Source organism: Leguminivora glycinivorella, chromosome 9 (genome assembly GCF_023078275.1).
Source record: "Leguminivora glycinivorella isolate SPB_JAAS2020 chromosome 9, LegGlyc_1.1, whole genome shotgun sequence".
In the NCBI taxonomy this organism is placed as follows: Eukaryota; Metazoa; Arthropoda; class Insecta; order Lepidoptera; family Tortricidae; genus Leguminivora; species Leguminivora glycinivorella.
Genome location: NC_062979.1, coordinates 11,041,180 through 11,068,937, shown reverse-complemented (window position 1 = coordinate 11,068,937; position 27,758 = coordinate 11,041,180). Strand labels below are relative to the sequence as shown.

Below are 27,758 nucleotides of genomic sequence, written 5' to 3'. Positions count from 1 at the left end.
TATCCTCAGAATAAATTTATTTTCGTCTTTCATTTTATATGCGGTAACAATTTTCGCATGAAACGTATAAAATATTATTTACATAATATTCGTAATAGTCAGTTCATTTACCTATTTACTACGTAACTAACGGCACATTTACATGGACATACCTATAGTATTAGAGTTTATAATTAACTAGGTATTATTTGTGTTTTTGAAGTGATTAAAAACTATTATTTTGCTAACACTCGCAACGGTTTTCTAAGATTAAGTTCACAATACGTTTGTTATGGTGTACTACTTGATCTTAGAAAATCGAACAAACAAGCCTATTTAAGTTAAGTAAGTTTTCAGGAACGTTCATATACCTACTCTAGCATAAAGTTGTAATTTAAGCAAAAGTAATTGTACTTTATTCACTCCAGCAAATCAATAAATAGGCAGAATCACTTACTTAAAAGTCTTTCTTGGATGAAAAGGCAAATAATCTTAGAATAGTAATTAAGTGAGAGAGAATTAAGAATGGTTGCGACCATAATAATACTGACCGGTCTTATCAATACAAAAATTATACATAATATTTTGTCAACTATGTTGAAATTCTGTTTAAAAAATTGGAATGTGTAGGTATCTTATCACCAATGAAACATATACAAAATATATATAAATATATTAATTTAATACTGTGGGTACTATTGAACTATTATTTACCAAAGAAATAACTGGCTTCTTTTTTCAACCGTCTCTTGTGACTCTTTGACAAATGATGTTATTACCAAGAAAAGTATATTGTTCTTATAAAGATTACCAAATTTACTATTATCGATTTTGGATCGATAAAAATAAATATAAGATTCATAAAAAAAATTGAATGATCGAGAAAAAGAAAACAAGGGCAATGGCATTTTAAAATATGAAACAATAGGACGATAATAAATAATTAAATGTTAATATTGAAGTGAATTTGAAATAATGATAAAAAATTTAAAGTGTCGGTGAAAAGGAACTTATTAAAAGTGCTTAACCTAAAATAAATTAAGATTACTTACATCGGATTACTAAATATCACAGAGAAAGTACCCAATACTTACAAAACCGTTACTTCTTACATTTCACCATTATAATGTATTTATTAGTTGCTGCATGTTTCGAAATATTGGCGAACAATACTGATTATAATGTTACTTACTTAAAATTTTATCAAACCATTAAGAAGTTATATCAGTAGGTATTCCATAACTCGACTGGGCAGTCAAACATTTTGTGGCAACAATTTTACACAAGCTTAAGGTGTTACAGAGAGCATAAAATTATAAACTAATAATAAATAATATATACATTAAGTTATGGAATAAATAGCTAAGAGTTCAAATTACGTAACTATAATACTTAAAGTCTGACTTACAAAAAAAAGTCCTGTGACTTAATTATCATTGGTTAACAATCTGTAATATCAACCGATAAATAGAAAAATCAACCTGCTCAATGATTTCCATGAATCAATTACAAGGACAAGTCGCGAGGCACGACTCGCAGGTAACATACATGTTTGTCTAGTTTTAGATGAATTCAAATCATTGAAATGCAATAAATTGGTTAAAAACTACATAGAGTAGGTATCTAATTTCAACTACAGAATTGATCTAAAATGCCTGTGCCTTCTTTGTCTCCTGTGCCGTCTAGAATTGCCGTTTCGCTGCGGAGTTCTTTTCATGAACAGTGCCTGTTCAACTTTTTTGCATTGTTCAGACAATTTTGGATTAGAGTCGTCTGGACACCGCAATTCCCAATACCACTTCTTCAGTGTATTGGCGTACGCTCTAATAGCAATCATGTCTTGTCGAAGACAGAGACTGGTTTCCACATTGTTTTTTTGTAAATCTTCTAGATTTAATTTCTTAACGTTAATGGGTGGTTTAGGGATATTTGCTTTATCCATATCATCTTCGATTTCAGTAAGGAGCTTGATGAGTTCGTCGAGCGTCGAACGAATGACAGATTCGCGTTTTTTCGCGTAGTTCTGCTGGAAATGGATGTCGAGTTGAGTGATGGTGACGTTGCCGAGGCGCTCCCAGACCAACTTGAATTGTACTAAGCTTCTGTACAGCTTCGGGATGACGTATTCAAACTGAAACAAAAGAAAAAGAAGGTCAGTGATGTTATGATAATCTACTATTGTTTTCTTTTATAATTCTTAAGTTTAAAAGAGAGGCTTAGTTAATTTTTCAGGCAGTGTTATCCAGGTTCTAAGCTCAAAGCAAGTACAAGTATATTATTGGCCGTTAAACGTGTATAAAGTCCGATATTTTACTGCGAAGCTAATTCGTGTCGAGGTTGTATTATCCGTTTTTGTGATCAACAGGATTGTTCAACTGACATTAACACAACTTTACACAACCTATGACCGATTGCTTGGTCATTACCCAGTTTTTCTTCAAATTCATTGCAAATGAAATCATACTTTACTTCATAACAGTTATACTAATTTTAATACTATGAACTTAGGTAACGAAATTAACTAAGGAGGCTACAGATCTAACCAAACTTTAAATATCTATCTAAATTTTATATACCTATTTGATCTATTGCAATAAGCATTAACTTATCTATGTCTAATTATCAATTACACAATTTATCACTTCATTATGTCAACACTCCTCTAAATTCAGGGGACAAATAGAAATATGATATCTGTTAATTTATTTGTCTTAGCATTGAATATCTGCTAACCGATGAATACTCAGGTACGTCTCGTCGTAACTGCTTATAAAACTCAAATCTAAAATGACAGAATTTGACAGAGGATACTGGGCGCTTAGGTCCTTTAGAGTTAGGTTAGAGGCATAGCTCGACTATGACACAATCTCCCAAGCATAATTGCAAGTGTCGTATCCAGTTGCAGTACCAATAACATAGCAATGGCCACTATGCGATTAGGCTGATAAAGAATTACCATAAGTTATACTATAAGCCAAGATTGGACATAACAAAACAATTGTTATACCTATTGTCAAAAATAAAACGGGTGATGTATCAAACAAGAACAACTACCGACCTATTTCGCTGGCTACCATTGTAGCAAGGGTATTCGATGGCCTGTTGAACACACAATTGGACAAATATGTAAGATTAAATGATGCTCAGTTTGGCTTTCGCGCCGGCCTATCTACCGAAAGTGCAATTGTTTGTTTAAAGCAGGCCGTCGAGTACTACACCCGCAGGAAGACTCCTATATATGCGTGTTTTTTAGATCTTTCCAAGGCCTTCGATCTTGTCAATTATGAACTACTGTGGAAGAAACTAGACGAAGTGCAATTTCCAAAGGAACTCACACGCATATTTAGGAGTTGGTACGCGAGCCAGCGAAATACTGTTCGGTGGGGTAGTGCGCAGTCGGATGAGTATGGTCTAGAGTGTGGGGTGAGGCAGGGGGGGATAACCTCTCCCAAGCTTTTCAATCTGTATATGGACGCCCTGATCGGTGGGCTTAGCAGTATGCATGTCGGTTGTCACATAGATAAGGTTTGTTTTAACAACATTAGCTATGCTGATGACATGGTATTGCTGAGCCCCTCGGTTGGTGGCCTGCGTATGCTGATTGAGAAGTGTGAATCCTACGCTCTAAATCATAGCCTTAAGTACAATGTGCTCAAGAGTGAGTACATGGTATTTAGGGCGGGAAATAAGTGCCCTTCTCATATCCCACCCATTCTCCTGAATGGCGAACAATTACAAAGAGTATTTACATTTAAATATCTCGGGCACTTAGTTACCGATGACCTGCGTGATGACGCGGACATGGAACGAGAGCGTAGGGCTCTGGCCATCAGGGCCAACATGATAGCCCGCAGGTTCAGCAGGTGTACAGCGCTGGTTAAAATAGCACTATTTCGCGCGTACTGTACCTCACTGTACGCCTGTAGCCTGTGGACTAGGTATACGCAAAAAGCGTTTAACGCCCTGCGCGTGCAATACAATGACGCGTTCAGGGTACTGTTGCGGCTGCCGCGGTACTGCAGCGCGTCTGGCATGTTCGCGGACGCGCATGTGGATGGGTTCCACGCGACACTGCGCAAGCGCTGCGCTGCCACGCTCAGCAGGGTGAGCGGCAGCCGCCACAGTCTCCTAGCCGTCGTTGCAGGTAGGTGGGACAGTGGTTTAATTAAACACTGGTCTCAGCTACATTTATGTCTAGGTTCTAAGTTAGTAATTTAAGATATTAACATTAGTTTATAAGGTTTATCTTTGTAAAATTTATTAACAAACTTATGGACTCAAATAGTCTGAAATAAATGCATTTTATTTTTTATTTATAATGTGAGACGTTTATTAAAACTGGTGATTGTAAATATATCTAATGGGGTATAATCCTGTCTAGGTCGGTCCATTAATTAGTCTGACTCCATTGTTCCACTATCAGTGACAGTTGTTTAGTATTGTTGGCAAGCGCTCAGCGCAAAGGTAGCACGTGGAATAGAAATTGCATTAAACCCATTTGGCAAGCCCATAGTCTATGCTACAGGGGCATTAGTTTACAATACTTATTTGTTAGACTATAGTGTGTCATCTTTTTTGTCCTACGACAATGAGAATTACTGTGAGTCTGGTTCAGTACTATACTCTTTATAGTTGTACTGAAGCGCAGAATCTAGGTAAATACAAGTTGCTTAGCCGGTTATCCTCGACTCTTGTAACTGATCGGTTATTATTCTTTTAAAACGTCTTGTCTTGATGCTAGTTGCGTTATTAACTTATGATACAAACGTTACATGATGACAACGGAAATTATTCATCATTTGTTTAATACTTATCATTTTAATATAAACTAGCAATTTTTGCTGACGTGGCATTGTACAAAGTTGACGGGAACTAGCTTTTGCCCCCGGCTTCGCTCGCGTTAGAAAGAGACAAAAAGTAGCCTATGTAACTCTCCATCCCTTCAACTATCTCCACTTAAAAAATCACGACAATTCGTCGCTCTGTTTTGCCGTGAAGGACGGACAAACAAACAAACACACACACTTTCCCATTTATAATAGTAGTATGGATAGCAGAATTGTCAAAACTTAGACATGTAATAAAGTGTTTAACAGAAAAAAAGCTGTAGTACGAAGTGGTTTCCTAATATTAAAATCCAAATAAAATTAAATAACTCCTAAATGTTATCTTATTAAAAAAATACTCATTTAGACTTCGTCTGTCTCATGATACCTACAAGGAAAACTGCTCTTTTCAATAAAATTTGTGATTTGCCACGCTACAATTTGCTCCATTGTAAATACAGTTGTAATTCCGTTTCATATAAAGCCGTCTTTTGTTTATGTATAAAATTTAAATGCTGCATGAATGAACTCATCTAGAATAATTGTCACACTTCATAGAATATAATATTACACCGGACGGCGGAGAGACGTAACTGAATATTTTGTTTACTTATAAAGTGTCATTTGTAAACTTCCTCCCTGTGAATGAGAGTGAGTCACGACCCATGGGATAACGTTTGTAGAATATTGTTGCTTAGTGGCGCTCTATTTATAAATATTGTTTCATGGCTTGGTTTCAGATTGTATGGGATCTGTTGAGTTTTTTGATACGATTTTAATGTGAATACTTAACATGAGGTACCTAAGTTAAAATTAAATGCACTTAAATACAATTCTGTTTTTAGCACTAACATTTAGGTGAAAGAATATAAATATTATATGACATAAATATTATAAGACATTTTTTACACAGATTGACTGAGTGCCACGGTAAGCTCAAGAAGGCTTGTATTGTGGGTACTCAGACAACGATATACATAATAATAATATACAAACACATATATACATAGAAAACACTCATGGCTCAGGAACAAATATCTGTGCTCATCACACTAATAAATGCCCTTACCGGGATTCGAACCCGGGACCGCGGTTTAGCAGGCAGGGTCACTACGGTCGTCGTCGATACATCATAACTCTTAAGAATACCTGCATGCATCTGCGAAGAAATTAACAGGTTTATGTGAAGTCCCCAAACCGCTTTGGGATAGCGTGGGTACTATTAGCCCACAAGTCCTTTCGTGCACGAGAGGAGGCCTGTGCCCAGCAGAGAGACGTACATAGGCCAACACTCCACATCCCTAACCACGGGACCACACGCAAGCCAGCCAGCCTGGGCTGCCGGTCTCCAGTACTGCGGTACCGAGCCCGGCCCCGCTCAATCAAACGGTATCACCGAGGTCGGGATCGTAGGACTGGAACATGACCGGCAGTAGTAGGTCTGCGACTGGCACTCATCCCACTCGAGCCATCCACGACAAGGATGGCCCATCACCCCACACAGTCACCGCAGCGGAGACGCTTAAGGGGCTTTTCACACCCAGAAACCAAGCAGGCGGGTTCTGAGTGGTCGAACTCATCCATTCGTTCGTTCGTACATAGGCTCAATTATTTATTCAGTTAGGTATTTGTATTTTATAATTGTTTAACAATCAATGTGTCGAAGTCGTAAAATCGTGTTTCACAGTTTCCTGCATGGAATTCCGAAGAAGAAATTGTCGAGCGATAATAAAAGCGTCGGCGCAAACGCAGGTATTAAAGCTGAAAACCGACAATACGCCGTATATTTGCGCTAAAGAGCGGCGCGAGGCGAGAACGTGTCCGGGACAAACGGCTCGCCCGGAATCGTAAGTTCACATTCGTCTCAGTTGAGCAAATAATGTGTTTTTAACATTTCTTGTTGTTTTGTTGAATCGTAAATACTGAGCAAACTCTAGCGTCTCCGGCGAGAGCTTGCGCTTGTCTCTCGACCGCCGTCGGCCCGCGAGGGCGCTGTTAGCTTCGCGGCTTTAGCGAATGCTTATTATTTAATATGAATTTGAAAAACGAAAATATGTTGTATCCTGGTTAGTTTTACTCTATGCAAGTTAATTTCTACTTTATATATTTCGTTTGCCAGCCATTCTATCTTAAAAAATAATATGTACCTAGTAAGTTAGTAGCTGTAGAAAAATAAAATATATGTAAAAAAATTCACTATATTTGCCAGAATTATTTTTTATGGAATCTGTCGTTAATGCGACATACCTACATAACTGGGACAACGAAGTGCATAAATACATAACAATCATATTTTTTTTGTTCACAAAAGAGTTGAAATATCTAAGTGACACATCATGCGTGCTTGCTTAATTCATACATATACTAAACATGCATCTAAATTAAAGCTTACTTCTTGTGTAATCGTGTTGAGGGCTATTTAAGTTTTAAACTGTCCGTAAGTCAACTAAAGTCGGAGCGGAGCTGAGATCACTTGAATTCTAACGCTTTCCTTTGCCCATAGTCAAATATTTGAATTTCTTAAGTGGCCATACATCGATGAAATGTCAAGACGAACGTCAGAAATATTTAACATACAACGTGTGTACACTGAGCGACTAATACTGCACCGCGTGAGAAGTCAGTTCGACGGCTGGTGTCGGTCATAAAACTCTCCTAATGTGAACCGACACCAAACCACCAATACACACACGCTTATTGTCTCGTGTCGCATTAGTTTTGTGTACTAATTAGTGGGTGTCCAATACTAATACGTAATAGAAAGTCGCGGTCCAGATGTGTGTTCAACAAACAATAAAAGAGCTTAAGAAGACCCGTTACATATGCTCGTGTATCTTATATATCGGTCGGAGGCGGCGAGAACAATCAATGGTCTAGAAGCAATTATCATACGCGGCGTGGACTGTGGTTATCGGCTCGCGTGCCGCCATGGACGCCGTCGATCTATGCAAATTTCCTCGAAATATTTAACTGGCTTCTTTGTTTGCCCGGCTCCCACCAACACGCACCTTAAAGCTCGGATTTATGAACCACCAGCTACACTTGAACCCTCGTAACTCAAGCTCTCGCATACGGATCTCCGTCTATCAAAGACCTTTTCTGCTTGGCTGCGCTTGGAGGCGGTGCTTTATTAAATTTGAAGCGATAATTCCTCCCAATTAAATTTTGAATTGGTAATCGATGTGTTTAAATTTCGAAACTGAACTTTATCAATTTAATTTCATGAATTAGAGCGTCGATACAAAATTTAAATGAAGTGGTATCGGGCGTTAAAAATTGCGTAAATTTTTGCGCAAAGCGGTATTGAAAATAAAGGGCTGCATTTGTAGTTATTGCCCTTAAGTACAATGTGAAGTAAATAAACGCGCGGCGGGCCGGGCCCGTGTAATTTGGCCGACGAAGCCTCATTTAAGCCGCCGCGAAGCCTCGAGCGGGCTAATGTGCGCGGGAATCTTACCTTAAAGAGAGCAAAAATTAAAAAATAATTTTAAAACATTGAACGGAAAATGAGAGATGAGCGCAACCCGTCCTCCGCCGCCGCCATGACGCATCGCAGCGAACATTTTACTACTTTTATAGCTTAATTTGCCTTCTTTGTTACTCAGATCTCCAATGGTTAGGTGCTTAAAAAATTAAAATTATTATTTAATAAGTAACTAAATGTAAACTGTAATTATTATACGTCACATTATGTCATGTGATGTGAATCACTTGATTTTAATTATTTAACCCAAACGATTCATCAGTGACCTATTTAATAGTATATCCGGCGTCTGGTTGGCCGACTTAGTCATATGCAAAAATTACGAAATAGGCAGACGGAACCGTTGAGAGGTCTTTGATCTAAAACGTTACTCACAAGTTTGCATAATATAGTGAAAATAAGTATTTGAACAGTATATTCAGTTTTTTTGTTTTTATATAAAAAAATATTGGGGACACCTTACACAGATCAACTTAGACCCCAAACTAAGCAAAGCTTGTACTATGGGTGCTAAGCGACGAGATATATACTTAAATAGATAAATACATACTTATATACATAGAAAACATCCATGACTCAGGAACAAATATCTGTGCTCATCACACAAATAAATGCCCATACCGGGATTCGAACCCAGGACCGCGGCTTAGCAGACAGGGTCACTACCGACTGAGCCAGACCGGTACCGATATGTAGGTTGACTTGAATTAAAACTGTATTTGATAATACGTATTTAAGCAATAGTTTTGTGGGTAAATTTATTATACCTACTTCTCTTTTAAATCCAGTAAGTACCTAGTCATCCATACTATACTATCTAAGTTATCGAACAACAATTGATGTAATAATACTTTAATACGAGGATGTACAGTCAGCTGCAGAGAAAAGTACATACCCTTGCATACAAATTTGTATGCAAAGGGGTGTAATTTTCTCTGCAGCTGACTGTACATAGTTGTGTATAGTACAGGATCGGGTAAAGTATATATAAATTAAAGTGAAAACTTACTTTTTTCTTTGACATCCCATTATTCAAGTCTTCGTAAGTATGATTATGTATTTCGGTGAACTTGACTTTCGGCAACCATTTCGGGTTCCCATATCTGTGCTCCATTGAGTCCCTGACTTCTTGTCGCGAGTCTTCGAAGAACCTTCTCGTGTTCTTAAGTTTTTTTATTATTTTCCTCGCTAACATCGTGTGGAGGGGTACGTTCTTTGACTTTATTCTTTCTTCTTTTGGTATTAGCTTATTTTTTGATCTTTCCTCTTTGTTGTGTCTTGTTTTGTGCGGACGGGCTTCGGCGGGCGTGAGGCACATAGTGACTACTAGTACTACGCATACAGCTACCAAAAGCTTTTTGGGAAAACCTGGAACAACATAGACGCTGTTATGGTATGGTCATAATAAAATAATATGTGCCGTTACCTGGGTAAAGGGACAGAGTAAAGGGAGGTATACGATCATTGCTCATAACGCCGTAAGCGCCATCGACGATAAGGTCCCTTTACCCAGATAGCGTCACATATAATTCACGAGGACAAATTTGGCTTACGAGGACAGAAATATACAATAAGTACTAGCTTTTACCCGCGGTTTCGCTTGCGTTAGAAATAAACAAAAAGTAGCCTATGTCACTCTCCATCCCTTCAACTATCTCCACTTAAAAAAATCACGTCAATTCGTCGCTCCGTTTCGCCGTGGAAGACGAACAAACAAACAGACACACACACTTTCCCATTTATAGTATAGTATAGTATAGTATTTATAGTATTAGTATACTAAAGCTTAGATTTAAAAAAATTGGCCGTCATCGTGAGTGACATGAATTCATCAGTGACAAGAAAGTGGATCGATTTATTGTTATCATTGATGACTTTAATTAAATTATTCAGCCGTAGATAATAATAATACTTTACAACGTGCTTGTTAATAATTGTGTAATTTCGCTTACCTATTGTATAAATAGGTTATCAGTAAATATTTTGCATACGTAGATATCGAAGTGTTATTATTTCAAAATTGTGAAATTAGGCATTACATTGTTAGTATCGTCTATATCTTTGTAGAGCTTACGAGTAGATGCTCAAAATATTTGAATAAGCACTGTTCAGACATTTGTAAGCACCTTGACTGGTCAATTATGTATCTGATAGGAATTTACTGAATATTTTAAATTCTTGTTACAGGAAAAACTGACAATCGCGTCAAGAAATCGATATTAGATAACATTGTAAAATAATAAAAGGGTTTCGACTCATTAGCTATCGACTATTTAAATTTGTTTTTTAAAAATCGCATTGTTTTATATTTTAGTAAACACAATCTCATGCATTCTTCAACGTAAACTTCCGAAGTCGGTTCACACAGTAGCTCGCATTCCTTAAAGTACCTACTTGAGGAGTCACATAAAAAATAATAAGCTGGGCGATTACGGTAGGCTCAGATATATAGGTGCTACGTACGCTGCTATAGGTACTATCTTCATCTCGTCTTCTCAACGCACTTTCTTATCCATTAAGTTTATGACATGGAAGCTAGGAGAGATGAAATTCTTTTTATAACCACAAAATTAAAATTTTGAATAAATCCCCGACATAGTGGACCGATTTTCATGAAACATGGTTAAGAGAACACTCCCGAAGTCAGCTTATAAACAAAAAAAAACTAAATCTAAATCGGTTAATCCGTTCGGCAGCTATGATGCCACAGACAGACAGACAGACACGTCAAACTTATAATCCCCCATCGTTTTTGCGTCGGGGGTTAAATGTATAAAATCAATCCACTGGTAAAACTATGCCTTTAAAAGTTGTATTCAAGTTGCAAGTAACTTTCGATTTTAATGTTAAATATTGACGGCAGAGATGTTTTGCAGCGGCCGTAAAAAATGTTTTACGGTCCAGCCAGCAATCTCTTCTTCTTTTGCAAACTTAAAAAATTGCCACCAACATCGGGTCTGAGTACAAACGCGTAGAAAGTAACCATTTCAGATTGCGTAAAAGTGACATTTTACGAGCAAGGATTGGCTTCCAGAGGTTTATTACATATGGACAAGGTACAGGCGTACCTATACTAAAGTTTTTGTGGTAGGAAGTAGTTCAATATTAATCCTTAATAACTGAATATAAAACAGATCGAACAGTTTTAATATTTACTAATTTTGAAGTTGAACACCGTTAGCAACATCAGTCTGTCAATGACATTTTTATTGAACTAATGACTTAATATTTGATGTGTTAGAATTTCGCACGTAATATATTATGTCAGATAAGGATAAAGCAGAGTTTAATGGTCAGTGAATCATTGGGTCAATCCGTGTCGTTGACAATTTAATGTATGTTAACTAAACATGACGCTATTTTCACCACAGTATACTAAAAATAGGCTGACATTTTGTTGTTCTGTTAGTTTACGTTCGTATTTCGCGGAATGTTTTTAGGCTGTGGCCATTGTGTACGATTAGTAGCATATTAGCGTCGTGGGATGAATCGCGAGAACAAACAATACAGCGTGCAGTACCACGAAAATTGAAACATTACATTACTTTGGATTTTCCCGTTTTTACAGGCGTCATAGATGTCTGCTTTAGATTTCCGCAAAGTCGAACGCGGTAAATTACAATTAGACTTATGTCATGTTAGTTACGCTTAATGGATCATTGATATGCAGCGTACTGTACTTACTCACTGTAAACTTCTGTGTACTAAGCATTTTCTCGTGTATTTGCTAAGCCAATTCTTAGAACACAATAGAGGAAAATTGAGCACTGATAGTGACATCAACTCATATGACACTAGCAGGTACAACCCGGAATCCATTTTAATCTAATTAAACAATTAAAAAGTTAATCATCCAATTTCTGAATCCGAAAAACAAAGTATCGGATGTCACCGCCGTCGGTTTCAGAGAAAAATCCTTTTGACATGTTGCCGACGGCTTGTTGAGCATTCCCACACGACTTGCTGAATAGTGCACTCTCCGCCGGGCTTCCAAAAACGACCACCGGCCGAACAATAACAATGACATATCGAGAAAGGTATTGAAGCAATAGTAGTGCACAATAAGGTGCGATCTGTATTTATTGCTGTTGTATGAATATTAATGAGGTCGGGTTATTTATTGTTTATTTATGTTTTAGCTCCATTTGTTGTTATTTCGCGTTGACTATATTCAATATAAATGATTTAAAATTTGTGATAGGTATAAATAATGACTGTTTTCGTATCATAATCTCGATCAATGAAATTAATTTTTAGCTGTTTAAAAAAATTACAATAACCACTTTCTGCACCATTTTTTTTAAATATATTGTTGCAATCACACACCAGTTAAAAAGACATCCATGAACAATGCATTGATGTAGCTCCTTCAGGCAAGTCCATATTCACGCGTCAAAATACACGGTTCTATTTATCAGGAAACAAATGACAGTTCAAACTCATCACTGGCCGAAAATCACGAGCACTTCAAAATAAAAAAAAAACCACAAAATTCAAAATTGGAAGGCACTATTTGAATTCGCACTTGTTTCGAATCGTGTGTCACCGGCGTGGGGCGAGTCGCGTGTGCGAGACCGGCGCACAGGCAACCTCCACTCGATGAATGGGTACCGAAAAGCGGCACCGTACATGAAATAGCCGGTCAAACATTATGCGAAAACCCTTACCGCGGGCTGGACTAAAGTTCTGACGGATCGCGGAGAGGATGCTTTTGAAAACTTTTATAAAGAGTGGGCAAAATTTTTTTTAATTTTTTTATTTCTTTTAGTGATCAAACTTTAAATTATTATAAAGTTTTACAGATAAAAATATAGACAGGTACTTATTTTTGATGATACAAATATGTATAAATTACAAAAAATATCCAAACATTATTTAAAATACTGTGTTACCTAATAGAAATAGCCCCACGAGTAAGATGTTTTTATTTTAAAAAATGATTTTTTTTTATTATACAAAACATCAACAGTCATTATCTAAGTTATTTGAAAAACTTTTTTTTCTTAAATAAAAGCTTCTACTCCAATCCCTTTCCAAATCTTGTGTAAGCGATTATTCGGCAGGCGGTGAATCATCGATGAGTCTATCCGAGTTTTTATCGCACGGCACGTGGGGCCGCACTAGCACTATTCGCGACACTCGGATAATTCATTGATTACGTTTAATTGCCTTGTAAGTCATATCGGAAATCAAAACCAGCTCAGACGTTTTTATCCGACATGCAAATTACACAAGATTAGCGCAAAAAATACGAAATTATGAAATTTATTTTTAATTAAATTTATCATATTCAGTAGGTGTCAATTAAATATACTATATGGTATGAATATAAATAATAATATACCTATGTTTTACATTCATTTTATTCCGAGTTTCATTTATTAAAAGCTCAGTGACGTAAAGGCGTAAAAGGCTCATACAAACGGACAGAGTATAAAGTTACTTTAGTCTTCATAATATGTATGTAGTAAGGATTCCACAAAAGCAAATTACTTGTGTCGACTGTCCTTCAAATATGAACGGCAAACACGATGCAAAAAGCATAATAAGAAAGCAAACTACAAAACATCTCGAGTCTGGGAAAAGACTCGCCAACGACTCTGTGACACAGATTAAGGTAGAGATTCACGTTCATACGTAGGCATACAAAATAAACTACTATTTTATACTAACCTCAACAGAGACAAATATGTGGACATTCGTATCACTTTGTATACTGCTCGTCTGGGAACGAGTCTGGTCGTAACTTTTACCGCGTATAGTTCGGTACTGGCGGTCGCACTATTTACTTTAACACGTTTTTTTGTCTCGTGCTTAACAAGCCGTCGCTATTGTACGTGACCGCTTATTGATAGTGTCAATACAGGATTATTAAAGGTTATGATTTATAACGCACCAAAACTAAATCTTTTGTTTTTTAGTTTGTGGGCGGTAAAGCGTCAAGTTAAGAGTTTTCGGAATTCAAATTTTGAATACAACTTTTTTTGAACTGAATTGCTTTGCGATTACTGACCAGTAGCGATGCAAGTGAAATGACGGCAGTGCGACAGACGGAATGCAATTTGTAATTGCGATACGAGTAGCGGGAGATTACAATTGTTTTTGCCGCGGTTTCCCAGCGCCTGTGTTTTTGTTCATGTAACTGACATAATGACACAGCTTTCATCAGAGTTTTTCAGACGATAATTAGTTTAAATGGCGGCTTTTCCGCCGATCGGCTCGCCGATGACTCACGGATTTCCCGAATTTTCGTGGACTCATCGCAAAAAGGGTAAGGAAGCCTGCAAAGTCTGGCCTGGTATTACTCACGCTAGAAAGCGCGGGAACAGATCCGCGTTGATTCAGCGATTTCTTCATTGACAACCTTGAATTTTGTAACAGTGAATTAGGCATGTCATAGGTGCTCCATGAATCAGACAAGTTCGAGGCTGGTTGAGACAAGTTTAGAGGTGCAGCTAATTTAAGTTTACCGTAAGCTATAGTAGCTGCCGGCGGGATTGCCTGCGCCTGTGGCGTGGTTGCCAATAGTCAAATGGCATTGTTTGCACCGCAGTATAAATCACGCTGACTGGCGCGAGAAAGCTTTTGGCTGATGCGCAAGTAAACAAGAATTTGAATAAGTATGAATAGAACGACTTACGTACATTTTACTAGCTCGGAAACCGTGTTTTTTATAGTGCATTTTTCTAGTGGGTAAAGTAATTTGACCTGATGGACTTTCATTGAGGATCACTTCCTTGTGGTTATGATGTAATTGTAAATTTATTTGCGGCCATCTCTTTCCGCATATGTTACACATATGAATATGTATTGACGTGTTAGTCATAATGTAACTTTCCTTTTCTGACGTTTCGATCGTAATATTTGTCGTCGATCGGAATGTTATTGCTACTTTAAAGGCTATAAATAGTATGAAATGTAAATGTAAGTATTGAAAGTCATAGTTATTTTGGCGAAACATTGAAACTTGTCAGTTTTTGACAGATAAGATTGTTAATCTCGATTTGAAATCTGTTGTTATTTAGACAATACAATGGTCAAGTTTCATTTAAGCTTCAGTAATCCAATTAGTTATCACTTGTTAATCACCTCGTTTATGACAACAGTTAAAAAAAGTGCAGGTAATTTTAGAACAAAACGGGACTTAATGAATGTGAAGCGATTGAAATTAGGAAGCATCGAAATTTCAACCAAAATGAGGGACAGGGAATTTCTTCTTCGTGGAATCCAGTGATTAGCAAATGTAAGCGTGAAAAAACACCGAGGGACACACCGGCTGATGTCGTGAGTGTTGTGTGTAGGCAAAGTGACAACCCTAGCGCAAAAGTGAATAATCAAGAACAAGTGCGGGTAGTTCGAGAAACTCGCGCGGCTAGAAGATGTTGATGCAATTCCTCGCCAGTCTACCTGTGACCACGAACATAATGTGATGTTCGAAACGTCGGGCCTAATATAAATGTAAGTGTTTACGCGATTAAGTCCCGTTTTGTTCTAAAATTATGAGTGCAAATCGTGTTAGTCTAAATCAATATAAAGTGCAGATATAATCCAAGATAGGGTTCATCATTCATCTGGATACCTCATCCCAAATTCCCGTAAAAAAATCAAAGTGGCTGACAGTTAATTGTGCTCTAGTGTCCCACTGCTGGGCAAAGGCCTCCCCTCTCCTCCTCCATTCGACCCTATCACTCGCATTTCCCCACCAGCTGGGAAGTACCTATGTATACTTATATAAAGAGATGAAGACTCATTATCAGTTTTCATCTCTTAATAACAATCCATAATGAGTCAGATTTTGAACTAAATATCATTTTATGAATCTTCCTTAATCGAAGTTATGCCATGCCACGCGGTCAATGTCATGAAATGTTAATGAGTTATCAACTGTATTGTTAACAATGTTGTCGGTCTATTATCAAAGGATCTCAGGAAGATTTCTGAGGATATCCCAGAAGAGTTAGACTTCCGAAGGGGTTCATATATTATTACAAAAATATGTTTAGGTGTATACGTGACTTCTTGTGCTTATTGATTGTAACAAAAATTTTATTGGTCCTCTTGAATCATCGATAACAATGGATGACCTAATGTGAATAACCTAAACCTAGAAGATATATTCGTAGACGTTATGCTTATATAATATTTAGTCATTTTAATTAATATCGTTTGTCAGATATATAATGATTTCAATTCCTTAGAAAATTCTTCTCATCGATCCTTCAAATTGGTTTTGAATTTCGCGGCTTTGCCTACTAACAAGGGTTGGTTTGGTAGTCTAAAAACATTTTCTATTTTTAAACCGGTATGTATTTATAACTACCTACTGATAAAAGTTCTATTATCAGAGAAGATACATTAAACGCTTGTATGGGACAATATCTATTGTTTATGTTATACCGGTTTAGTGACGTTACGTCACACATGTAAGCTATGAAGATAACTTACTTCTAAGTTTATAGTGAAATCGATTGTCTTATCAACATTTATTTCAGGTAATAGAAAATGGCAATAATAGTATGAAAATAATATTTACCGTTAAACGATCCCAGCTTTTCTGAGGAACATTTGTTGCAGATCGTGAAATCCATTTCTTCTAAATTAACTATCACAGATAAAATATTAATAAATAATCTTTGGTTCAGTCACTTTCACAGTCAATATATCACTGGCACATCACAAATTCGAATCGGCGCGCGTTCGATATTTGAATTTGAAAAATGGCGCGGCGCGTCGCGTTCAGTTGGCGCTTGTTCAGCCGCTACACTTGTAATGTGTATCCTGAACGTTTCACACTGCTTTTATGTGGCGGGCGCACCCGCGATAAAGGGTGCAAAAAACTGTTTGGACTAGGGCTATATTACGTCACGGATAACGTCGTTCGCGATTTGGACGTAAGACGGCCAGATGCCATAGCGTAATCGCTTATCAAAATAAATATAGACTTGAGGCAACCTGGAATTATTAAAAAGTGAAAATAGAGTTCCTCAGAAGTCGCATAGTATTTATGCCAGATCATTTGGCCGGGTCCTTCACCGTGCCAGAACGGTACAAAGTGGTAAAAAAAAAAAAATTCCAAAAAAGGTTCTTGAGGCAGTCTGTCATTTTTACCAGTGAAAGATGAGGGTCTAAATAGCCATGGAAAAATAATGCCATGACATGAGGTGGGGTCCGTACCCTGCCATTCGATCTTGAAAGTCAATTTTTTAGTTTTTCGTAAATAACTCGTAAACGGTGGCCCACAGCAAAAAAATATGTTAAACAGAAAATATCTACATAAAATTTCCTACAAGAAAGGTTATGTACGTTTTTTCGATAGGATCAATATATAAATGGATAATTTAGTAAGAAAGTTTTTTTTAATCGATTACATGCTCCGTTTTTCGTCAATACCTCGTAAACGGTGGCCCACAGCAAAAAATTATGTTAAACAGAAAATATCTACATAAAATTTCCTATAAGAAAGGTTATATAACTTTTTTCGCTAGGATCAATTTTTTAGTTGGAAAGTATTTTTAAATAGATATTTGGGCCGTTTTTTGTTGATAACTCAAAAACGGTGGCTCACAGCCAAAAATAATGTTACACAGAATTAATCTACATAATATTTTCTACAAGAAAGGTTCTATAACATTTTTCGCTAGAATCAATATTTTAGTTGGAAAGTATTTTTGAATAGATTTCATGGGCCGTTTTTTGTAAATAACTCGAAATCGGTGGCTCACAGCCAAAACTAATGTTTCACAGAATTAATCTTCATAATATTTCCTACAAGAAAGATTCTATAATATTTTTCGCTAGGATCAATATTTTAGTTGGAAAGTATTTTTCCAACTTCCCGGACCGCCGGCGAGTCGATCAGGGACGCTCCGGGCCTTAGGCCCTACGCGGAGCTCGGCCTTCGGCCTTCGCTCGGCTCCGAAGCTCCACCCTCGGGCCCTCGGCCCGCCGGTTACGCTTGTTTAAGACACTTTTGTAAGGAAATGGTATGGGAGCACTTTATGCCCGCAGTGAAATTACTTGGATTTGGCCCGGGTGGGAGCCTAAAGGTGAGCTCCGTTCCTGCGGCCCTCCGCGGGGTCGGCCTTCGGCCTCCCACCCTGAAGCTCGTTCTTCGGGCTCGCGAAAATACTTGAAAATTTTATTTTGCCATAACGGCGGCCATCTTGGATTTTCGAAAAAAAATTTTTGACATTTGTATTCTAGGGGCCCATATCTCTCCGCATGCAAAATTTCAGCGCGCTCGGACCAACTTGAAAAAAAAAAGTCGGCCATTTTGAATTTTTTTGATGCAACTTTTTTCTACTCGGGCTCCTGTATGACATTTGATCGAGCACCCCCCGGCTATCTCTTACGGTTTAAAAGTTGCCATACAAAAAAAGTGGAAATTTTTTTCACATTTGTAGCATTTTTCAATAATTTTTTTATATCATTCTAATCTAGACCCTAGAGAGATTCTATGACCAAAATTTGAGCACTCTAGGATAAACTTGAAAAATCGACAAAAAAAAAGTCGGCCATTTAAAAAAAAAAATGGCGGCCTCAAAAACTGCCCAGGGTCCTCTATGACATTTTGTCGAGCACCCCCCCAATATCTCCCCCGGTTTAGCCAGGCCGTCCAACATTTTTTTACCCAAGAGTCGCAGACCAGATTCCATATTTTTCCCACACGTCTCCCCGCTCCCTCTATACAAAGACACTTCGACCGTCGAAATCGGTTTAGCCGTTCTCCAGATATAGGGAGAGGTTAGAAATCAGTGGGGTTGCCCTTTTGCCACCCACGGGATCAAGATTTGTTAAGTCGCAGTATACAGCATTTCTCGGAACTATCTAGCTACTTACGAAAGCAAGGAGCGCCGGACGATCGAACGTAAGTCCGTTGTCTACGAGCGCTCGGCGCAGACTGAGCGGGCCCGTATCAACACAGTGTATTTTATTCGAATTTTAGGTGCTTTATAAAAATGTCTGTCGACAGAAAGGTATGTCCTATATATATAATTTTTTCTTATATGTCAACAAGAAGTTCTAGTTTAGGATAATATTATTTAAGAGTTACAATAAATGCAGGAATCGCAGGAAAAATACATAATGTAAACCTCTTTTTATCGAAAAAATGGGGAAGATACGGAAGGTTATTTATCCACCATTTCAAATAAATCTTAAAATGTCAAACTATGATTACCTCGTACAGCACGGGGAGGTCGGGGAGCATGGTCGCGCGATAGACGATAAAATAGCAGGCCGTCCCTATCGCACTATTTGTAAGTGCGATATCCGGACGGCCTGATATTTTATCGTCTATCGCGCGACCATGCTTCCCGTGCTGGATATAACAAATAGGATTGTGATCATTTATTACCCCAAATAACATATTTAACAGCACAATCACGATTCTAAACGAGTGATCCCACTACGAAATTTGAAAACGTCTACCGAAAAAACTGATTTGTTTTAAGTATAAAAAGACATATTTTAAAATATTATATTATGATTAACTAGCTTAAGATATGTTCTTTTAGGAACATTATCAGTTTTTTTATAATCACTTAAGTATAGTTTCTTTATAGTTTTGAATGAAAAATGTTACATTTTGCAAAAAACGCTCTTCTTTAGGAATAAGGCCTCTTAACCTTGGTTGATTCCGTTTCGCGCTACTTAGATAGAGGGATGCAGGTGGACGTGACTTTGATTTTAAAAAAGCCTTTGATCGCGTAGATAACGACGTACTCTTAAGCAAATTATGCAGCATTGGTTTCTCGCCTAAACTTCTTTGCCTTTTTGCTAGTTATCTACATGATAAACGGCAATATGTGCAGCACGGATGCTTTGTGTCGAGTGCCTAGTAGGCACTGCCTACACCACCCGTTCCGGGGTCAGTCAGGGCTCTATTCTGGGTCCTCTGCTCTTTGGTGTTATGGTCAATGATCTGGCCTTGGTGCCTAAGCATGCGCAATGCCTACTCTATGCTGACGACCTGAAACTAATTTACAGAGTCCAGGAAGATTCTGACTTACAATCTTTACAAAGTGATATTGATCGGGTTTATGAATTGAGTCTTGTAAACAAACTTCTGAAACTTCAGTTCAATGTTGACAACTGCGCGGTTATTACTTTTTGTAAAGCGCGTAGTCCCCTGTGTAGGCAGTATCTCCTGGGGTGGAAACCCATCGCCCGTGTCACATCGATACGGGACTTGGGGGTTGTTTTAGATTCCCACCTTAACTTTTATGAGCACATGACAATGCTTGCTGCAGACTGTTACCGCAGGCTTGGGTTTGTTGTCCGCAACGCCAAAGAATTTGACAATCCCAGGAACATAAAGCTTCTTTATACTGCCCTCGTGAGAAGTAAGCTTGAGACAGCCTCAGCCGTTTGGAATCCCCATGAAGCGCCCTACATCCTGCTGCTCGAAAAGGTCCAAAAAACATTTTTGCGTTTCTTTTATAAAAAAATTTACGGGTATTACCGATTCTTGTACCCAACCCAACAAAATTCCTTTTGGAGACGTTGGGTTTCTTCTCGTTAGTAGTTAGGCGTAATGTCGTGCTGATGTCTGTTGCATGTGGTATTTTGAAGGGGGAGTCAGATTGCCCGGTTTTAGTATCCCAGCTGGTCCGTCTATTTGTTCTCTCTGTGACGAAATATGCTTTTCGTGAATGTAGGCACCCCCTACTGGCGGTGCCGGCCGCTCGAACCGTGTTTTGCCGCAAGTAACCGCTAGTTCGTGCACTGCAAATAGTGAATGAGTTTTTAGACGTGGCACCTAATGTTGATATTCTTGCGAGCAGATGGGCGTTTATACGTGACGAATTCATGAGGTTTTGTGTGGGATTGGATGCTAGGCCTTCATCTGTTATTTATTAGTTATGTTATGGTATGTAATGTTTTGATTTTGCTGTTTATTTAATATTTAATTTTGTGTTACTTGTTGTAATGTTTATTTAAAATTCACGGTGCTTTAGTTTTGTATACTGTCATACTGTGTAATTTTCTTTGTGTAAATAAATAAATAAATCTATTTAAATATTATTGATCCTAGCGAAAAAACGTACAAAACTTTTATTGTAGCAAATTTTATGTTTGTTATTCCCGTTGAAGATTGATTTAGCTGTGGACCACCGTTTTCGAGTTATTTGCAAAAAACGGCTCGTGTAATCTAGTTGAAATACTGTCCTACTAAAATATTGATCCTAACGAAAAATCTTACATAACGTTTCTTGTAGCAAATATTATATAGATTATTTCTGTTTAATATTATTTCTGGTAATGGGGCACCGTTTTTGATGTTATTAACAAAAAGCGGCCCATGTAATCTATTTCAAAATATTTTCCAACTAAAATATTGATCCTAGCGAAAAAACGTATAGAACCTTTCTTATAGGAAATTTTATGTAGATTTTATTCTCGTGAACATTTTATTTAGCTGTGGGCCACCGTTTACGAGGTATTTACAAAAAACGGCCCATGAAATCTATTTAAAAATATTTTCCAACTAAAATATTGATCCTAGCGAAAAATCTTATACAACCTTTTTTGTAGGAAATATTATGACGATTAATTTTGTATACCATTATTTTTTGCTGTGAGCCACCGTTTTTGAGTTATCAACAAAAAGCGGCCCATTTAAAAATAATTTCCAAATAAAATATTGATTCTAGCGAAAAATTTTATAGAACCCTTCTTGTAGGAAATATTGTATTGTATTGTATTCGTTTATTTCAGACATAACAGTCCATATTGTTACATTACGTTACACTTGTATTTAAAATTAAAGCTATAGAATTCAATTATTAATTTAAAATGAAAACCACAATTAAAACAAAATAGATACGAATTAAATTAAATTAAATCAAACTAAATTAAATTATATCAAATTAAATTAAATTCAAAATTTCAAATTTCAAATTAAATTAAATTAAAATTAATATAGTATAAAATAATTTGTGAATATTAATATTATATAATAAATTAAATATTAAATTAAATTCATTCAATAAAATAAAGTAAATAAAAAGAAATGTCCGACGTGTGCCTGAAATTTGAAATTTTAAACATCAACACAAATGTTGGCACTTAACTAACATGAACTATTAATTAAAAAGTTATTTAATTTATACAGTCCGCAAGCTCTGTGGTCTAACATGTAGGTCGAGAAGCGCTTTAGTGAGTGGGCAGTCTAAACGATTTGCTAATGCGTTGAGGATACTATTGGAGCTGGTCCGCGACCTGTGCGCCAACGAGGCCACCCGTTTGCGCAGAATGGCTTGAAAGCCGTCCGTGCGCGCCTCCGCAAACATGCCTGATGCGCTACAGTAACGCGACAGCCCCAACAGCATCCTGAACGCATTGTTGTATTGGACTCGTAGGGCATTGATGGTACGTTGCGCATAATTGACCCATAGGCTACAGGTGTAGAATGATTGGCAGTAAGCACGAAATAACGTTATCTTTACTTCTTTCGTACACCTCGCAAACCTACGTGCCAACATATTGCTCCGGACCGCCAATGCCCTACGTTCTCTCTCCACGTCAGCGTTGTCCGACATGTCATCGGTCACCCAGTGACCCAGGTACTTGAACTTTGTCACCCGCGTTAGTTGCATTCCGTTCAGTCTAACAGGCGGTACTGTGTTGAGTTTACTACCGCGCGGATTGAACACTAACAGTTCGCTCTATTTTGAATTATACCTGAGTCCATGGGCCCCCGCATAGTCCTCGCACACACTGACCAGTCTCCTAAGCGCACCAATCGATGGGGTCAGCAGCACCATATCGTCCGCGTAGCTGATATTGTTTACACAGCTTCCATCGATGGAACATCCGATTTCGGTACTGCTGAGCTCAACGATTAGGCTATTTATATATAAATTAAACAATTTTGGTGATGTCAGCCCCCCCTGCCTCACCCCACATTCCAACCGGAACAAGTCCGAGCGCGAGTCCGCCCACCTGACGAAGTTCATTTGATTGTTATACCAGTACTTAAACATATCAATCACATCGCCAGGCAAGTCAGTTTCGCGCTCCAACTTGCTCCACAGGACGTCGTATGCAACCAAATCGAAAGCTTTCGATAAGTCTAGAAAGCACGCATACACTGGGGTCTTTCTATCAGTGTAGTACTGCACAGTTTGCTTGAGACACAACACCGCGGATTCTGTAGACAAACCAGCTTTGAAACCAAACTGTGCGTCTTGCAACTTGAGGTGCTTCGTAAGTATCTTATCAAACAAACTGTCCAGTACCTTAGCTACAATGGTTGCCAACGAGATAGGCCTATAGTTGGAACTATCGGCTACGTCACCAGTTTTGTTCTTCACGAGGGGAACAACGATTGTTTTGGTCAGGTCGTCAGGCAAGTAAGAGTGCCTCATACACAACGTGAAAAACATAGCCAGTATTCTGGGCAGGTGAGGCCCCGCGTGTTGCAGGTGCTCGATACTCAAACCGTCGTGACCTGGTGACTTCCCTCTAACCATGTTTTTTAACACTTCTTGTACTTCTCTGGCTGTAAAGCTGGTTATTGATTGTCGATCACGACTGCTTGCATCAAACACCCGCCCCTTCGCGTGCCTCTGTGGGGGTTCGACTCTGAAAATATTTTTAAAATGGTTTGCAATCGCACTCGGTTCGTTTAGACCATCAACATTCACTGACCGACCCGGCTCAGGCGAAAGTTTCTTTGTACATTTCCAGAACTTACTAAATTTTTTATTGAGGTGGTGAGTTGATAGCATGTCCATCTTGATTTGCTCCTGGTGATTTTGGCACCACTTTAACTTAAGTTTGAAGTCCCTTCTGGATTCCACCATCTTAGTATAAAGAGGACCTTGAGATGGCTTACCATCTAAAGACCACTCTTGGAAACTGAGCCGGGCCCGTTCATGCACTTCCTTTACGTACCTATTCCAACCTACAACACGTTTATGTAGATTAATTTTGTGTACATTATTTTTGGCTGTGAGCCACCGATTTCGAGTTATTAACAAAAAACGGCCCATGTAATCTATTTAAAAATACTTTCCAACTAAAATATTGATTCTAGCGAAAAATGTTATAGAACCTTTCTTGTGGGAAATATTATGTAGATTAATTCTGTATAACATTATTTTTGGCTGTGAGCCACCGATTTCGAGTTATTAACAAAAAACTGCCCATGAAATGTATTTAAAAATACTTTCCAACTAAAATATTGATTCTAGCGAAAAAACGTATAGAACCTTTCTTGTAGGAAATATTATGTAGATTAATTCTGTCTAACATTATTTTTGGCTGTGAGCCACCGTTTTTGAGTTATCAACAAAAAACGGCCCAAATATCTATTTAAAAATACTTTCCAACTAAAAAATTGATCCTAGCGAAAAAAGTTATATAACCTTTCTTATAGGAAATTTTGTGTAGATATTTTCTGTTTAACATAATTTTTTGCTGTGGGCCACAATAGGACATGTGCGTACGAGATCCAGGATGTAAGTATGTGAAAATTATCGGCGTCCTTATGTGCCCTGCCCTCTTATTGCAAACAATTTTTTGAGACGCTTAAGGAACGGCTAGAACAGCATTTTCAGCTGGTTTTCATTAAGTTTATTAAAAAACCTATTGAGGAAATGTAAAATTCTGTTATTACCGTATTTGCCCAAATTACAGTGTTGCATATTTTCCTTAATATAAAATGACATATGTGCTAAGTAAGTTAAATAGCATATTAGTTTCACTGTAAAAACAAAAGTATCTACAAACTAATGTACCTAAAATTATACCGTATTTTATTTACTTTTTAAATGCACTACTTCGTTTTTATTATAATATGTGTCGATTATAATGAAATCAAGTTAATTTAGTAAAATGAATTAAAAATAAGTTCAAAATGATAATTTACATACACACCAAGGTATCGTTTTCAAATAGTGTGCGAGAAGTATACTTGTCAGCACCAGGTGATTACTTCTGCGTCTGAAATAATTTAAAAAAAATACGTAAAATAATACGTAAGTACTGATATTTATATGTCGATTATGATTATTAGCAATAACTTAACCACAAAATTTAAATTTTGAAAATAGACTCGGCCTAGTTGACCGATTTCCATCATCTAAATCGGTTCATCTATTCGGGAGCTACGATGCCACAGACAGACAGACACACACACAGACAGACATACACGTCAAACTTATAAAAATATGAGCCCCCACTTTACATGTAGGCCTAATAAAACATTTTTTTCCATTTTTTTTGCACTTTGTTGGCGTGATTGATATACACACTGAGATTATTCGCGGACGGACGGACGGACGGACGGACGGACGGACGGACGGACGGACGGACGGACGGACGGACGGACGGACGGACGGACGGACGGACGGACAGACAGACAGACATGGCGAAACTATAAGGGTTCCTAGTTGACTACGGAACCCTAACAAGTCGTATCTTCTGTTGTACATGAAAAGTCAAATTCATAACTCTATGTAGTTACTGCGTTGTGAGACTTGTGAGATACGAGAGTATCAACATTGAGTAGCGGTGTGAGATACGACATTTTGTCAAAGTAGTGACGATCTGCCATTGATGCGACAATGCTGCACCGAAATTGCTAGGAATCAAGAACGATTTAATACTGGACTGAAAAAGCCCATACAAAAAAGCGTACCCCTGAAATGTATAGGCCTTTTAGGCTTCAAACTAGTCGGCGCTGTTTCGCAGCCTGAAAGTGGCCAAAATCATATTATCTCTAAATATTTTTGCGTGTTTTTATTTTTTATAAGGACAAATGACATATTTCTTTATTTTAAAATCATGATATCACGTCAATACACATTTTGAAAAAAAGTTTATTTGTAGGCTTCATCAGTGTAGTTATGATAGTATTTAATAGGTGGCGCTGAAAAATCGAGGTACGATTCTTAGTATGAAGTATGTAAATCCTATTTAAATAATCCTCGCTAGGAATTGCGTCAGCGATGTCTGATAAAAAGCCAAATGAGTTGACAGATGCACATCAAAAATGAAAATTTGCAGGAAACGCAGTATTATTCATTATGGCTAGGGTTGAGATTTTTTATTATTTAACTAAGCAGAAGCATTTATCTGGATTAGTAACATTAGCCAGCAGTAATAAATATGTCCGGTTGAAGTAGATACTCATTATGGAGTAAATAATATGACACCATAATAACTAGGTTTAATAGATAATATATGTACATGTTTAGTATCTAATCAGAAATAAACAAATATTTAGGTATTACACAACATTAATATTTAAATGAAATCTATGACTTATGAGTAAAATTGAGTTTGTCAAAATTGAATTAAGGTACAGCGGGGCAAATCTCGACTGGGGGGCAAATATAACTGGTCCATTTTTTCCGTGTTTTACGATGCTTGCATGATTAAACAGAGTGTCCACCGGTTATTATATGGTAGGCATGTTCAGTAGATACATGTAGAACTCAGAATCATAGTGTAATAATGGAAAAAATAGATTAGTTACAATTGTCCCCCAGTCGAGATTTGTCCCGCTGTACCTTATTCCATGTAACAATAACGTAAGTGACCACTTTATTGCATATTTCTTAATGTGCAAATAGACGTGTTAATTTATCTCTAGATAAGCATACTTTTAATCCATGGACATATTGATATTTGAATTTGCATCATTAATAAAGAAACTTGCATATTAATTAGAAACTTACATATTACTATGTTACATGGAAGAACCATAGAAGGTTTGGTAGTATATTCCATCTCCAACAATAGCAACACTGCTGCAACACAAGGAACACTGCTTTAGAAAAGAAGTAAGTAGGTATCAACTATTATGCGGCTACCAATGCGAATAAGCTGCGCCAGACAACCTAGGCCACCACGGTCTCTCAGACTACTCCCAGACTATTTAAAAGTGCTTATTGTAAGCCCATTTGAATAAAGAATATTTTCATTTGAATTTGAATTCTCATTGTCAGTATCAATGACGTCATATGCGGAATCAAGTGTCAATATCAAGTTAACGGGTGTCTTCAAGCCCAGACGCCTGGCAAGTAGCCTGAAGGAATGTCGTTGGTGCCTCTTGAGTTTGGGCTTGTCTTCTTGGATATTACTTGCGTAGACTAAACTTAAAAGCTAGCTAATGTCTAAAATATGCCCTTGAAGCATTGTACCAAGGATACTGGGGACATTAGTCTTAGAGTAAGCGGTCGTGGCCGTGCCTTGTGTATTAAATGGCCGACATGTAAATATGTCCATGTAAACAAAGACCTTGCTTAGACGCCATGACTCTGGCCTATATTCCAGACACTACAGATAACGCTGGTGCGGCCATATCAAGAAAACCTCAAGCGTCGTTAATATGAATAAAGACCTCGGCAATTAGCTACATATAAGTGGTGTTTGGGGTTGGACCTTTTGGGCTTTTGTTGGGGTTGAATAGTGGGTATCAGTTACTTACTTACTGCGATGGCTCAGCGACCCGAAGT

The 27,758-nt window shown here is 37.6% G+C and overlaps 1 protein-coding gene across 3 annotated transcripts; it reads right to left on the bottom strand.

The window, feature by feature from the left end:
* Positions 1-27,758, bottom strand: LOC125229656. Of its 3 annotated transcripts, XM_048134546.1 has the most exons (5): positions 27,731-27,758; positions 26,979-27,050; positions 25,174-25,239; positions 9,299-9,657; positions 1-2,110 (listed from the first exon to the last, which is right to left on the bottom strand). In XM_048134546.1, the coding sequence occupies exons 4-5, from the start codon at positions 9,605-9,607 to the stop codon at positions 1,613-1,615; spliced, it is 807 nt and encodes a 268-aa protein (XP_047990503.1). In that variant the 5' UTR covers positions 9,608-9,657; positions 25,174-25,239; positions 26,979-27,050; positions 27,731-27,758; the 3' UTR covers positions 1-1,612. The 3 variants fall into 3 exon arrangements, with proteins under 3 accessions (XP_047990503.1, XP_047990500.1, XP_047990501.1); XM_048134543.1 differs by lacking the exons at positions 25,174-25,239; positions 26,979-27,050; positions 27,731-27,758 and adding an exon at positions 16,823-17,028; XM_048134544.1 differs by lacking the exons at positions 25,174-25,239; positions 26,979-27,050; positions 27,731-27,758 and adding an exon at positions 12,616-12,889.